This window comes from Rhipicephalus microplus, chromosome X (genome assembly GCF_043290135.1).
Source record: "Rhipicephalus microplus isolate Deutch F79 chromosome X, USDA_Rmic, whole genome shotgun sequence".
Lineage (NCBI taxonomy): Eukaryota > Metazoa > Arthropoda > Arachnida > Ixodida > Ixodidae > Rhipicephalus > Rhipicephalus microplus.
The window spans coordinates 14,292,236-14,308,871 of record NC_134710.1 but is presented as its reverse complement, the minus strand read 5'-3'; the positions used below and the strand labels follow the sequence as shown (position 1 = coordinate 14,308,871).

The 16,636-nt window shown below is 42.7% G+C and overlaps 1 protein-coding gene across 1 annotated transcript in view; it reads left to right on the top strand.

Moving 5' to 3' along the window:
• LOC142775014 (uncharacterized) overlaps positions 1–14,610 on the top strand; it is a 133,371-nt gene extending 118,761 nt beyond the window's left edge. Inside the window, exons 5-8 of the mRNA XM_075876297.1 lie at positions 4,622–4,722; positions 7,430–7,630; positions 10,509–10,572; positions 14,521–14,610. Of these exons, the coding sequence (XP_075732412.1) occupies positions 4,622–4,722; positions 7,430–7,630; positions 10,509–10,572; positions 14,521–14,540 (386 nt within the window). The 3' untranslated portion in view covers positions 14,541–14,610. The remainder of the gene's footprint in view (positions 1–4,621; positions 4,723–7,429; positions 7,631–10,508; positions 10,573–14,520) is intronic.
• Positions 14,611–16,636: the final 2,026 nt, after the last annotated feature.

Genomic DNA, 16,636 nt, shown 5'->3' with positions numbered 1-16,636 from the left:
GACCGCAAGGAAAAGGCGGTGGCTGCGCTGCAAACCAGGAACTAGCTCGCAAATGAGAGTGTGGCGATGTACAGCAAAGACGTTATCCGCCTATTAAAACTTTCGGATCCAAACATGAGCGAAGATAAGCAGCTGCGCCATCTCACGCGTGGTGTGAAGCAAGAGCTATTTACTGTTCTTGCCCGCAACCCACCTCGAACAGTGCTCGAGTTTCATTCTGAAGCGACAGCGATTAAAGGAACACTGAAACAGCGGGCTCGGAATGCAACCTGGACGTAAGCTGTGCACTTGCCAACGTCTACTAAGGAGGCCTGCGGGATGGCAGTGAAGCCCGGTGAGAGCTCATCAGATCAGTGAATTGGACAAAAGCTCAGTAAGTGGCAAGCACCTCCGAATACATCTGCACTATCGGTCGCTGACGTTGTGCGGGACGAACTAAGGCAGGTAATGCGAGAGCGTGAGCCACAGCCTGTTCAACGCATTCCAACGTACTCCGAGGTACGCAGGCAACTGGCAGTATACAGTAACACAGAAGTTGCGATGACAACTCCTTACCCGCTACCAGCATGCAAGCACACCACGTCAGACGGTACTAGCGCCTTCCTACCTGCCTCCAGAGCGTACCGTAGCTTGCTAGGAAGAGCAAAGGTCCCGAAAAAGTCATGCTTGGCGTGACCACGAGCGTAGGCCTTAGTGCTTTCATTGCGGAAAAGCGGGTCACCTGTACAGGTTCTGCCCATATCAACAGTCTAGCTTTAGGGACATGCCCTTGTATGCACTATGAGTTCAAAACGAAGAACGGCCAGCAGAAATCAAAGAGTACTTGTGCACGCGGCAGCGTCCACTTGCTCTACGGCAACATCGGACAAAATCGCTGTCAGCCACGCGGCCCCGATCACCCAGCACACGTGCATCTCTCACGCCTCGACAACATTCTTCAAGCCCACTCCTACAAAACTGAAGCAGGTGACCTGTGGAGGTGAGGCCGCTGATAACCGCAGTACGAAGAACTTCCATTTTGTTTTCAGGGAACTGACATGATGTTTCCAGCAGATAAGTGCTACGAAAAGATTACTTCAGATTTGCGTTTAAAAATAGACGTATACTATATGAATGCCTTGGTTTACAGCGGCGCTGATTATTCGGTAATAAATCACAAAATGGCAAAGAAGCTGAAAAAGTTGTGACAAAACGAACCTGATCGCTGATACGTTCGGCAGGTGGTCACATTATTACGGCCCTTGAAAGGTGCGCCGCAAAGCTATAAATAAGGTGCTTCACTTACGTTGCGAATTTCATTAGACTGCCGAAATGTTCTAGGGAGCTTGTAATATTTTCGACCAAACAAGCTATGTCTGTAGGCGAATCAGAGGAGTTACGTCTCACAGCTCTACGCGTTGTTGATGGTGATGTCATCGAGCGTGACGCATTAGTGTAATGGTGCTTGTCGAGAATCAAAAATTTTATGAGCGTGAAGGAATAGCAGAGAGAAAACGTAGGATTGTTTTCAAATAAAAAAATTCGCGTAGCCAGGGGTCTTGTTCTCTTAGCCATAGAGCTAGCAGATGTCCTATCTGCTGATTTCGAGAATGAACGTCTGCTCAATGCCCAAGGCACGCCTATCGCCTATTTCTACGAGTTCTACACAGTGATTAATCTATGCAGCTTAAACAAAACGCCAAATACCTCACGAAAGACATGCGACGTCGAGGCACCAGTTATCGTCAACCAGAGCCTCCCAGAAACTCAAAAGAAACGAATACATAAGGCCGCATGAACAAATTCTTTGTCTGCACTGTAAAAAATATCCGTGTTTTAACGTCGGAGCAGACCGTAGAAACTACAGAGTAACATCTGTTTCCTGAAAAATAGCGAGACTGGACGTTTAAAGCACAAACTGTGCTGCGGTTTATGGGAAACAGCAGGAGTTGCCGTAAAGCAGCAGTCGATGTTTCCGTTCTTTCGCTCCTTCCGTAAAACACCAGAAAAACGTATGTCTTCTGTACTTCAAGAACACGCTTCCGTGATTTGTGTGCACGGCGACATACTGGCTGAACTTTGACCATTCCCCCCGTTCGACAATGATACAGTGAACTAGAACAGAAAGTTAAGCGACAGCCATGGGCAATGCCTTGAGAGAGCTGTCGGCGACATACTGGCTGAACTTTGACCATTCCCCCCGTTCGACAATGATACAGTGAACTAGAACAGAAAATTAAGCGATAGCCATGGACAATGCCTTGAGAGAGCTATCGTGGCGGGTGGCTAACGTATACATACAGCGGCAACGCTGCAGTCGCCGACTAAGATGAGGCGTCCCACAGTGTGTAAGGAATGCGCAGATTCGCATTGTACGCTCATGGAAAGTCAGAAAACGAAGACGGAAAGTGTGATAACTGGGCAGGCTTTGATGAGGAAATTAAGCTTAGAGCAACATTGGGTTCGAAGATAGACTAAGAAATACGAGAGAATGAGGAAGAGAAACTGTTCATTAACTCACAATGGAGAAAAAGAGCTGCATGCAGGATCACTGGAAAGTGCCAGTATGGATACATATATATATTCGGAGAGGCGGAGAAGGATAGCAGCGGTAAAAAAGAAAAAGAGAACGTTTCAGAGTTTTTACCGATTAAGGAAGAGGATAATTACAGCATTATGATACTTCACCGCAAGGGAAGCTAAATTTACTATTAGTAGCGAAGTCGGGTTGCCATAAAAAGTTATAAAGCGAGACGATATGGTGGGCCAGCCTTCGTTAGTGTGGTCACACTGACGAAGGCTGGCCCATCAGCCGAAACATTTGTAATTAGTAAAGGTGTTTCGGCGTACGTCGTGCTTTTTCGCTTCCGATATATATATATATATATATATATATATATATATATATATATATATATATATATATATATATATATATATATATATATATAATATATATATATATATATATATATATATATATATATATATATATATATATATATATATATATATATATATATATATATATATATATATATATATATCGTCGAAAGGCGCTGCACTTCGTTTTCAATCTTGCAAGATTGAAAGCGAACAGGTACTTGTACTGCGTCTATGAGACTTTATTGACAAAAGATAGTGAAAAAAAAACATACCCGTCCAAGAATCCCTGCATATATGTGAATCTTGATGGTGTGCATAATAGTTTACGTTTTTTTTTTCGTCACATCGTGAGAATGCACGACACACAGAAGAAGAGACAGTGTACATGTTCTCCTATTTTCGTTCCTTTTTTTTTTCGTGCTTGCAAGCCTTGACTTGTTTAGTGAGAGCAATCCTATAATCGTAGCTGCGTTGTATAGTTGGCACACCAATTAACACGCAGTCAATGAAACACAGTAATGAAGTGTATTTTAAAAGGGTGCGGTTTGCTGTTTCTTTGTATGAACTCGTTGTTTTCACGCTGTTTCGCACCGTCAAGCCTACCATGCAAGCTCAAGCCCAATAATAAAATTTGGAAGGCTCGGGGAAACGTTTGTTCTTTTTATGAATTCATGAGTCTACTCGGTGAACACCGACGGCGACTTCACTTCGTCACCGAAGAATTCATCGGTTGTTGAATGGTTCTCACTACCTGCGACGAGAACATCGATTCTTCAGAACTATTTCCCTTTACACCACTTTTCCTGAATAACCGATAAATTTTTTGCACCACCATAGCTCTTCCCAACCACAACAGGCCAAAAGAAAAAAAAATGCGTTGATGGTCACACAAAATAACACGACTGCTGCGGTGTGTCCGGCCATCACTGCCCAATAGAATGGGTGCAAGATAGCATCGGTGCATCGTGGTGTCGGCTAGAATACAAAAACAAATTGTAGGCAGGCGCTAAAGTAGTCAGTTTGCCCCAAAGGGAGCGTCGCGAGTTCGATTAAAAGCCGCACCACCCGCCGGTGCCGTTTCAGCTGAGCGCCTCCCTTCGTAGCCTAAGAGGGCGCTACGAGCGTCGTGTACATCAGTCACGGCTGCATCTGCTCCCACAAAAACGCCGGATTGCCCCGGAACTTCTCTTCCTGCCTCCAAGATTCCTGTGCGCAAGGTCAGTAAAGCTGCTAAGACTCTTTTGCAACCAAAATCTTCGGGACTTAAAGCACAGAAGCGAAAAAAACCCCACAACGAGGACGCGCCCGGGGTACGTTCAAGGCTAGGCCTAACAAAGCACCCGCGCCGACCCAACACTGGCGCGGGCGCAACGCCGGCTACTAGTGACCCCAATGCCGAAGTGCCCATGATGCTGTCCGCGTTCGACATGGACACCACACCACCTTTGAGTGCAACAGACAAAGCACACGTGTTTTCCATGCCTGCACCGCTTGCAAGTCATACGTTCATTACTACAAAAATAGGTGTAGGAGACGACAGGGGCAGGAACTATCACTTGGCTGTGTGTAAACTTATTTTGCCATATTTGGCGGAATCTGAGTGACAGCCGTGAGGTACGATTGGTGCTCGCATTTTGCATGCAGGTTGTGTTGCATCTTGTTATTGATTTACGTGCTCAGGACCAAGTAGTGCTAGCAGTTCATTTGTTTGGTTCCTCACTTGTCAAGTTTTTTGGCGCACTCTTCACTTGTTCAGCTCAGTGGTCTCTGGCACCCTACGTGGTCAAGGCAGGCGGCTATTGTCAGAGCTCTCTCACCTTCCTGCGAAGTCCATCACCTGGCACACATCACAATCAGGTAGGCATTTATTTCACCGTTATCGATCATTACCTATCTTATAAACAGTTATAAGGTGCACTCGCATGCCACAGCTCATACGAGCTAGGCATGTAACATGTCTGTCGCTATTATAAGGTGAATAATGAAACACGTGTTTGCCATGCTTGCATCGCTCATACATACCTTATTACTAAATTAGGCACAGAAAACAGTAGGGGTAGCAACGGTAACATTACTGTGCGTAGGCATATTTCAGTGCATTTTGTGGATTTTTAGTGTCGGCTATGAGGTACGACCATAGTGCTCGCACGCTGTGTTGCACCTTTATTGAGTTGCGCATGCAGGAAGCAGTACAGTGAACAGTTTAATTCTTCGGAATTATATGAAGCATTGCTTGCACTCAGCAATAACGGCATTTTTCCTTTGTTAGTGTCACTTAATTGTATTATTGTGGTGAAGCCTGCTGTTGAGTTGCATCTTTGTAGTTTGAGGATGTCACAGGTCTGTTTGTGCACGCACTCATTAGTGATCTCCTCGGTGCCCATGCACATGGCTGTTATAAGGTGCACTTGTAAGCCGGATCAGCAGGAGTCTGCTGTCACGTACACACCAGGCGTGTACGTGTCTTTGTCGTCTTATCGAGCGCAGACAAAGCACTCGTGTTTTCCATGCCTGCATCGCTTGCAAGTCATACGTCCATTACTACAAAAATAGGTGTAGGAGACGACAGGGGCAGCAACTGTCACTTGGCTGTGTGTAAACTTATTTTGCCGTACTTGGCGGAATTTGAGTGACAGCCGTGAGGTACGATTGGCGCTCGCATTTCGCATGCATGTTCTGTTGTGTCTATTGATTTGCGTGCTCAGCAGTTCATTTCTTTGGAATTGCACGACACATTGCTTACACCCGACAACATTGCGAATTTGCACGTCACTTAGCCATACTACTGCTTAACTGCAGCTAATCCAGCATGGGAGTCCTTGTGTGTACCCAAGAAGTTGGTGTATGGCAACAGAATCAAGCGATCGCATATGCGAAGTTTTGGGTGCCCTATCTTGAAGCCACCCATTTCCATCTCTTGCGCGTACTACTGGCAGGCTACGGTGCAATTCATACTTGGTATCAACTGTTTGATTAGTCAATATATCACAAAAAGCTTTAAGTAATTGTTTAAAGTAATTATGTTTCAAGCTAAAATTTTAAAGTAATTGTATTCAATATTGGACCTGGCTGCACTTGAGAGGCTGAAGCTGCTTTCACATATGTGCAAGATATGAACATCTGTTGTCAACATTAGCGATATAATGGATAGCATTACTTAAGTTGTGAACATGTGTAATGTTGGAGCATATGCTAAGCTCACTTTTGACTGCACATTCAGGAATAGCCTTTTAAGAGACCCAAGTTGCGCAAGTATGGGTGCAGTTTTCTGTAGAATTTGTGCAGTTAATGTTACAGTCTCCGTCATTATTTCTTTTCCTTGCGCCGCCTGCTTCAACTTAGTTTAAACATTTGTAGCAGGTCAAGAATATTTATATTCACTGTGCTCTTATATAGAGGACTGCTTAAAAAGCATTGGCTAATGTTCATATGAAATTGAACATAACCTGACATGCTAACCAGATATTGGAATGATTCTACTATTGTAGACTGTAAGGTATTATTACCATTGTAGCAGTGTTTTTATTATAAAATTGGGCGGTCTGAAAAAGTGCACAAGCCAGTGAATGTAATTTAGCAAAATAAGTGCTCTACCTTCATTGCAGCCATAACATCAATGAAGAATGCCCACTTGCCGGCATTGCGCACAGACATTTTCAACATTGACCGACTACTTCGAGCACTACCACTATCACAGCAGTGTGTTGGGCGGTGCCCTTTGCCCTTGTGAGCCTTGTGGAGCTTTGTTTAAAAACTATCAGAGCCTAAGAAGTCACGTCTTCAGACATCACAAGAAGCGATGCAGCAAACAGACTGATGATGCGTTTGTCTGCTCTGTGTTGTCATGCGGGGCGAGTGTGCCTACTCGCACGGAGCTTCTTGGTCACATAGCTGCCCATCTGGAGAGTGGAATTGATGCTGTTATGTGTCCTTTTGTGGGTTGTGGTAGTGTGCTGAGGTCAGCAGGTTCCTTCAGAACACATGTTTCAAGGTATCACCGGGGCAAAACTGCAACACAGTGCACGGAAGTACCTGAAATTGAATCCAGTTCAGATCAAGAGCACAGTAGCACACCCCCTGCTGATGTTGGAGATAACTGTGAAAGGGAGTCTGGTTGTGACAGCGATTTGCCGCTGAACCCCTTTTTTTTTTTATAGTGATGTCATAATCGTGGAGTGCACGCCATTTTCCTGCTCATATGCTTTGGTGTTTACAAAAACAAAAGGAGCCTTTTTTATTTTGCAAACAAAATCTGTTGCAATCAATGCTCTATCTCGTCCACTTCTTTTTTTCTTGTCTATGTGGTTTACGTCCCTACCTTTCTTCAGCCTGAACCTACTAGCCAACAACATGTTCTAGTAAGCTGGTGCAGTAGTTTCAGGGTGGTATTCCCCACCAGTCTGTTTTTTGTCTTCTTTTTTTGGCGTGTCACAGCTGTTGCACTCAATTGTAGGGTGGTAATATAGTTCTACATTTCAATCAGTTTTCACTTTAATATCTCTACAGATGAATTCATCTATTATCAAGTAACTGTTATTTACTTTGATTTTTGGAATAATTGCAGGAAATCTTCCAGGAGAGGATGGCGGCCTGTGCGCCTGCATTATTTCAGATGATGGAGGAGGCGCCGACGAAACATACTATGGAACTGGTGGTGCGCGTGAGAGACGAAGGACAAAGAGAAAAAGCAGTCCAGGTAGCTGTGCTACCATTCCTCTGCGCGCATTTTAAGGAAGACAAGAACTACCTTTACCAAGTATTTGAAGTAAGTTTCACTTTGTTGCATTATGTTAGTACAAAACTGGACAGTAACATCTTTTCAGAAAGTGATGTATTGGTTTGTTGAGAACAGCTTTAGGTTCTAGATTTTATAGAATACAGTCGATCCCGGGTATATCAAACTATGATATATCGAATTATTGGCTATATCAAAAAGTTGAGAGATCCCCTTGAATTTCCCATGCAAAAATACGGGACTGCTGTACACATCTATCGAACTCACGCACAGCAGAACATCCGCTAAATTGAACTCTGAGCCACGCTAAAGCCCACAAATTGCATTTTTCCTAACAAATAATGATCATTTATAGCCACAATTCGACAAGTTCCGATCCCTTTTCGCGTGCAAGTGACTAAAAGGGGGTGCTGAAAAGTGAAACATTGAAACTCCATCTTGCTGATCTAGCTCGTTGCACAGCACTTGTGAGTGCACCGGTATGCTTGATGTGCGATCTGCAGGTTTTAACGTGGGGGCATGGTGATGACCGAGGGCACCAAAACGAAGTGGAATGACTTAAGGAAGTTTAGTGATCTCATTGCGATGTTCGCATTCAATCGTGTATGATGGCATGTGGGACTGAAAAGCGTGGCCTTCGAGATGTGCAACTTCATGAGGTATTTTGGTGCTTCCGGTTTTAGAACGCTCATTTCGGAGGCTACGCTTTTTTCTAGCTTTCCGCACCAAAGCAACAGCTGTCGGTTACAAAATGACAAAGCCACAAGTGACATCGCTATCACCAACATGCTGACGGTGGGAGCTTGCTCGTTTGTGGGCAGCATCGCCTTTTGTGGCTTGTGGACCTGTGTACTTCTCGCCTCGTTACTGATAAATCATCATTTGGAAGTCGGCGCTACACATTGATACGCTCGTAGCGATAAAAATCATGGCTGGTGCTAGGAGCGACCTCAAGTAAAGCACAGTCGTGAACTGTTTCTTTGCGGGCTTTGTGCCAGGTGACGACTTTGAGTGCGTCATGACTGCTGTCAAGGGCGTACAATGCCTCAGTAAATTCTATGCCTTGTTAGTGTTTTCGGGCACCATCTCGGACAGCGAGCGGCTTCATTGGAGCAGAAGACGACGTCGCTGGTTCTGACTGCATGGATGCCGAGATGATGCCCAATGTTGACGGTGCCGTGGAATTATTGCTTTCGCCACCAACGCTCTACGGAGCTTACATTGGCATTCAGTGCCACTCAGCGCTGTTGTGGCCGAATGAGCTGAATTTGCTTACTTGGAAGGGTCCAGTGATATTGAGGACAACTGAAACTTGGTGGCACGCAAAAAGAGAGAAAAGTTTACAGACTATTTTCAAGTGAAATGAAGTGCGATAACTTGCAAAAGTAGATGTTCAGGCCTTGTTCTTTATCATATTGTGAGAGAATCATTCTTTAAGTGCTTGTTAGGATTTCAAAAAACTGTTTTTAGGTCTGAGATGCTCTAATTTATGCCTTAAATACACATATTTTGTGTTTCGACTCATCGATATATTGAACTACATATATCGCGATCCCCTTCGAGTTCAATATATCTGGGATCGACTGAATGCTGTGCAGGTTTTTAGCACAAAACAATAGCTTTTTCAGTTGAATTTTGTGAAAAAAGCTGCTTTTGTATAAAGGAAAATTAAACTTTGACTGCTGAAATCAGTTTTCTTCTAATTTCACAATTTCTGAACTTTGAGCAGACTTAACTTTTTTACACTTCTTAATCGATGTATTTTCTTCCCATAAAGAACAAGTGCAATGCTACCGTATGAGAATTTAGTGACCGCTGCAGCAAAATTTTTTGACAGAACAAATATGCTAAACATCCAAAAATACCTAATTCATGAATTGCTGGACACAAGTTAAAAGGAGGATAGTGTAGCTTTGCATATCTTTTGCCTTTGTGCTTCATTTTAAGGTAATTTTGGTGGCTTTGTACAGCAGCATTATTCATTAAAATTACACCGGAACACGCGCTTTGTCACAAGTATCAGCATTTGAAGATAGTGTAAAAAAAAGGCAATTTTCAATTTTTTTGTGGAACTTACTTTGGTTATCCGCATTGTGTCGTAGTCACAAAAATGTTCTGAAAAAAAAAATACACTGCCCTTGAGCCAACAGTTAGTGCGGGCAGGTGCCATTGTTTCATCAGAGCCACTAGGATAGGGAGTGAAGTCCCCAAGCATCCGACTATAAAGTTCACAGAGTGAATGAGAAGGAACGTAGCGCTGTGAAAAGTGAGACTTCATGCAACAAAAACTGTGTTGGGGCATGGTGCACGCATGGTGAACCACAGTGCACAAACTTGGTTTACTAGCCTTTTTCAGGCTCAATGGGAAAAAAAGTGTTTGTGTGCAATCAGAGTGCTCCACATGCACAAAGCATTAGTTTTTTGCAATGCACTGCAGAACAATGTTTCTCGTCACTTTGGCTGTAGTGCCTCATTACGACGCAGTGAGGAGGGCACTAAGAATGGGAATAGGCCAGAGTTGTTGCAAGATGTTGCTCACTTTGTCCCTTGCTGTCGCACATGCAAAATAATTTTAAGCAATACTATCACCACTAACATTGATATATTGACCTGCAATCATTCAGAGTTGTCTATGATGTTGCTGTAATCCAAAGAGAAAAATGAATCAAAATGTGAGCAGGTTTTTTTGCGTGCTCGCTATCCATTCTACTTTGCTCTAAAATTGTTCCAAGTTTCAAGGCTCCTAGGTAGGTAATTTGTACTTGGTGCACACAGCCTGCAATAGACCAGGAACCATGGTGGAAAACGGAATTGCAGGGATCGCATCTCTGATTTATATATTGGAATGGCCGCAACTGTACATATCTCTTTGTGCTTTTGTGTACATGGGATATTTTTGCTCATCCAGGAGGGAACAAGCATCACTGAAAAGCTTGCCGAGTTGCCATCAACGCCTACAATCATTGCACTGGGTGAGTTCCCTTGTCGATATCATTATGTGTTGATTGTTGTGCGAGGAGGTCAAGTAAATTGATGACATTTTACAACATGAGTGTGAGCCTAACTCCAGCTACAAGGTGCAGTAGATACTTATACACTTAAATAACAGATGTTGTCGGAGGAGAAGAGTGGAAGATGAGGGCAGACCTGCAACTGGGTTTTATTCAGTACACTCATGCAGGGAACCTGCGTTCATTCTGATAGTCTGAGTGAAGTATCACAGACACAATCATTGCTTTTGTTCATTAGGAAAAAAGCCTAGGCAAGCTCAAGTGCCATTGGGTCACAACTGCATCTCAATTCTTGTCTTTGCCAGTAAAGTCTGCCATGGTTTACTAAAAGTAAACAATTCGTATGCATTTAAGTTGGGCAGGTGAGAACCTTGTCTGGTCTTTATCAAGGGCTGGTGTTCCCTACATCATTCATTTATACATTGACCTGTATGACCAATGTTAACATTCCTCCATGTCTGAGTGACTTCGTTATCCTACTTGACGAGCGCACGTCGAACTCAGTGGGGTGGCACTTAGTGCAATCTTGCACACCTCATAGAGGCAATGCGGGGTCTTAGCATTTACCTTGAACGGCACAGAAGAGTAACCTTCACCCACAAACTAGCTCACCAGACAAAATGCTGTGCTTTAATATTAACCCAACTTTAACATCAGATCATACATTCTGAACATATTTACCACGAGCATGTGAAGACTTATTTTATGATTGTGCGTATTCGAAGACTGAAAAAGGCCATTGCACATTTTTTCAAAGGAAGCCTTGGAAAAATTTTGGGAGCGTACAAACCACTAGTAGGGTGTGTAAAATTGCACTAAGTGCCACACCTTTTAGTTTGTTAGTTGCTTATCAAACCAGGAGGAATGTTTACATCAATCAAACAGGCCAATATATATATGAACGGCGCAGGGAACACAAGTTGTTGATTCCTGACAAGGGTCTTATCTGCCTCTGACTTCAGTGAAAGTCCATTGATTACTTGTCAGAAACTATGACAGCCATTACTGGCAAGAATGAAATTCGGAGATGCAGCCTTGACCAATTGGCTCCTAAGCTTGCTGAGGTCTTCTTTTTTTTTTTCAGGAGGAAAATGATTGGGCCAGCGTATTTGGCTCAGATTGTACAAGAATTAATGCAAGTCTATGATGCATAGATGAGGAATTTGCAGACTGTAGCGTGTAACCATACGTGTTCTAAATGAAGCCCATTGACGAGTCTGTACCCATCCTTGTGCTCTTCTCATATGTTTCATTTGAACCACACCTTGATAACCTTAAAGGGCTCCAACACGAAAAAGGGCAGCAGGTGCGAAGGTGGCCAGAAGTCTCGCACAAGTGTGCACACAAAGATAATGAAGTTGGCCCAGAAGCTGCGTTTCAATCAGTGAAAGTGTGAGCATGAATCATACACATTTTCTGATGATATCCGGTTATTAGAGCTGAATATTATCTTGATTGTGGCTTTGCATTTTCAATTTAATTTGTTTGTAAGTATTATGAGCCTGGCGTTTTCTTTTTTTTTGTCCTTCGGAGTGTAGTCAAAATATACTGCTATTATTTCACAAGAGCCAGCACATGAAAATGCACTCTCAATTGAGATTTCTATATACTGTGAATTGTGCCAAGGACATATAGTATGTTGTGAAAAGAGAAAAATGGAAGGTTTGGCCTTAATTTTATCCTAGTTATCAATCTCACTGATGCTTCGTTAAAGAACCCCAGGTGGTCGAAATTTCCGGAGCCCTCCACTACAGCGTTTCTCATAACCATATGTGGTTTTAGGACATTAAACCCCATATATCTATCTAATCTCACTGATGCTTATGTTAAACAGGGTTTGGAAATTCATTCATCTAAACCAAGGGCATACACAGAACTTTTTAGGGGGAGGGGGCCCTTTTTGATCTGAACCAGAGGTCTGGGCAGGCAAATGGTAATTTTGCGCTAAGTATTTCATGGAGAAAAAAGTTTGGGGGGAAGGAGGGGAGAGGCACGGGCCCGGTGTGCCACCGCCTGGCTACGAATAAGTGTAGTGTATATTCACATGATGTTTCTTAGTTCAGGTCAAGCTCTTTCAGTTTTTTTACAGGATCCTCAACCCCCCCCCCCTCCCACCTCAGCATAGTGAAAAAAAACATTCTGTGATCAATAAACAGTGCTTAAAAAATTTCACTAAAGCTGCTGCTTGGGCGAGTTGGTTCATGATTAAAATATGTGCCGTCTTTTTTTGCGCTGGTAAATCTATATTAAGAAAGTTCAGCCATAATTTGTAGCTATATGTGGCACATAGAGCTTAACAGCAGAATGCAAAGTTGAAAATCAGTATAGGTATTCACCCGTGCATTCTGCTATACAATAGCAACAAATATTTCTGAAAATGTAACTGCTCATTCTGAGCATGATCAGAGCCAGTGGGAAACTTCTCAGGAGCGCCGGGCAGGCCCTATACATCCTGTGCATTTTTGCTGATTTTAGGTAGTTTTCTCAGTGACTAAAAGGGATATTCATATAATCCATACATCATTTTCTTCCAAACTTTTTGCTCTTTTAACTTCATAATATAGAATTTTTGTGAATTTTTTACCACTAGAGCTTGACTTTTGAGTTAATTGGCATCTATGAAAATTTGTAACACAATAACGGTAAAGTGCATAGCTTCTATTTTGCTTCAGTAGCTGTATACAAAAAAAATAATCAACTGGTTATCTTAAAATACATGGGAAATAATGGTAGCTAAGTAATAAAAAACTGTTTTGAGATATGGAATAAAGTTCAAAAACAGGTGAAAAGTGATCGCACTGTCAGAAACACTGTTCAATTATTTTGTTTAGTAGTTACAAGCTTGGTAATCACTGCCAAAGTCAATTTTTCGCCGTGGAGCCTCTCGCAATGCTTGTCTTGTTTTTTTTTTTTTGTGAGATGTCATTCAGCTCTATCTGCAACGTATCGTCAAGTGTGGTCAACGATTTCCAGCAAATTCATTGTAGTTTGGCCAAGCTTCAATCCTATCTCAGAATAGAGGCTCGTGTGATACTACCATTATTAAATGCAAAAAAAATATTCAATGTCGCCATTTCTAGGACTCTCACCCTAAACAAAGAAAGGAAAGATTCTGTGACTCAATTCCCATTAACTCAACACTTACACTGAGTCGTTCTCACACATTGTTATTCAGTTGCATCAGAAATATTAGTCCATGTCCATTAGAGCATACCCGTTGTCCCCATGTATATACGTGATTCACCTCGAAAGATGCTGAAAAGGCTGGGAGGTTTAACAATAAAGAGCTTGCTGGTTCAGCACCTCAGTACGTCACAGGGATTTATTCACATTAACAAGAAAACTGTACGGGCTTCAACGAAATTTACACTTCCTCAGAACCTTCTTTACCCCCAGCATCTAAGGTTATCGACAAGCACGGCAAATGCAAGGTGTAATGATGCTAGGAGCTGAAAGTGTTCCAACCTATGTATTCTGAAGGCGGATTGTGAATACAAAGGTGCACAGTGTCTTCGGACTGCTTTAGAAGTTACCCGACAATCTTCTATACACAGCTGACTCTAGACAAGCATTTTGACTTTTGTACGTCAGAAAATTAGGCCGTAAGCATAGAGCGAATGCAAGGGGCTTGCACTAGAGTGTGTTTTCACTGGCTACTTCCTTTTGGAAAAACTGGTTTTGAGCCACCAAAAATGCTGTTTATGAAAAGCACGAATGTGGATGCACAAAGGGACACCCCTCCCCAAATTGCAAAGAAAACAAAGCGATTTTTTTTTTCACATTTTGCTCTACCACGTGCCCCTACTTTTTGTATCAAGGGCCATATACATACACAGAGAAGGCATTATAAAGTGTGTGTAAGTTGCTTCTTGCATTCATTTGATCACTTGTTTTTCACATTCTTTTCAGGCATAAACATGCTGAAGTGATGAAGAATGGTGATGTAGCAAGCTACAGCACATGTATTATATGTAAATAAATTCATCTGTGTTTTGTTAATGTTGCATTATTATTTATATGGTATGCAGCAGCAGGGGTGGTTTACACACACACAGTACATAAAGACTGCATTAGTGTAGGTTGAAACAGTACATAAAATTGGACATAAAACTCAATCATGAGAATCTACAGGCAGCCACATAAACATTCCATTCCATCCCGTAAAACATCGGCTTTTCGACAGTACTGGTCAACAAAAGCTTGTGTTAGTTTTTCACAAATTAAGTTACTACCAAAACTAAGTTTATTTTATGCTCAGTGAAACAACTCTTTCCTTCAAGGCAAAGAAACTACACAAAACCTTAGTCAAGCACAGAAAAGCCATTAAACGAAACCAGGTGTTTTACTGAAGCTTCTGTTTTCATTAATAATAACGGAATAATTTACAGCCAGACTGCTCTACAGCGATCTCCGTTTATTCCTCCTCTAAATACAGCAAATTCTGTATTCCTACAAACAGAGTCATGATGTGTTTGAGATAACAGATTTGCTGTGTTTGGGATAACAGATTTGCTGTGTTTGGAATAACAGATCTGCTGTGTTTGGAATAACAGATTTGCTGTGTTTGGGTTAACAGATTTGCTGTGTTTGGGTTGACAGATTTGCTGTGTTTGGGTTGACAGATTTGCTGTGTTTGGGTTAACAGATTTGCTGTGTTTGAAATAACAGATCTGCTGTGTTCAGGAATACAGATATGATGTGAAAGAGAATACGGAAAAATGTATAACAGAGACTTCGTGATACGGAGCCTGCTGTTACTCATTTACAGAATGCCTCCGGCAACGATTTACCAGCAGCTTTTGCTGTGTACCGAGACATTTTTTTTTACAGTGAAACTCTGACGTTTGCAATAAATGTTTAGTTGAAGTTAAGCGCTTGTGTTGTGTGTTCTTTGTAACAGTGGCTGCGCTTCCTAGCAAGATGGATCCTTACCAACTGGCCCGATACAATTGTTTATTGTACACTTCACCATGAATTCACTTAAAAGAATAGGGAAACTTCATGTGTATGTAGAAAAATAAAATATTTCGATGTCTCACTTTTGTCTTTCGTTGTTGCCGTGACTGTGAAAGCAGTTACACATAGGTGGCTAACTACTTTTTCGCGTGTTCTTTTCTGCGCAATTTGTTGCTCGCTGCGCAGAAAAACAGGCGAAAAAAGTATTAGGCCTGGTGGAAAATGTTTGAACTGGGGACAAAAAGTTCATCCAATTGGAGTATTTGAGTGGATCAACCGTTCGTCCGGCAAGGTGCAACTGTGAGGACTAACGATTGCCCGGTAAGGTGTAAATGTGAGGACTAAATGTGAATTCTTTGAGGTGAATCGTGGGACTAACGGTTACACACTAAGGTGTGAATGCGAGGACTGAATGTTAGTCCCTTGAGCTATCGTCTGTGGGGAATAACTGTTAGACCCAATGCCGTTAGTCCTTAAAAAGATTAATGGTTGTGGCAGCCCCACTAGTCCCCAAAAAGACGAACCACACACCCTTTTAACACCCTTTTGCCTTAGAGTGTACGGTTATCCTTCCATCGCAGACCACTCTTCCCTCGCAGGTGACTCTTGAACATCTTCGCGTTCCTGAAGTTTTCTGTGGGAAGAGTATACGAGAATGTCGAGGGCTGGCTCGAACAGGTCGAACGGGTCGCTGTATCTAACCACTGGAGCGAACAGCACAAACTTCGCCGTGCATATTTCGCACTGGAAAATAGCGCTCGCACGTGGTATGAGAACCACGAGGCTACTTTCTAATCTTGGGAACCACTATTTTGAACTCGGACCGATGGGATTGCGCACAGCAACTGGTTAAGGCCCACGTGCAAAAACCCAACGAAACAGTCGCCATTCACGCAAAGGGTATGATCAGTCTTTTTCGACGAGCTTAACCTGACATGTCCGAGGCGAAGAAGGTGCGTCACCTAATGCAGGGTGTTAAGGAACCAGTGTTTGCGGGCCTCGTACGAAATCCACCTACAACAGTAGATGAATTCATAAGAGAGGTGACTGTCATCGAGCGCGCACTGCA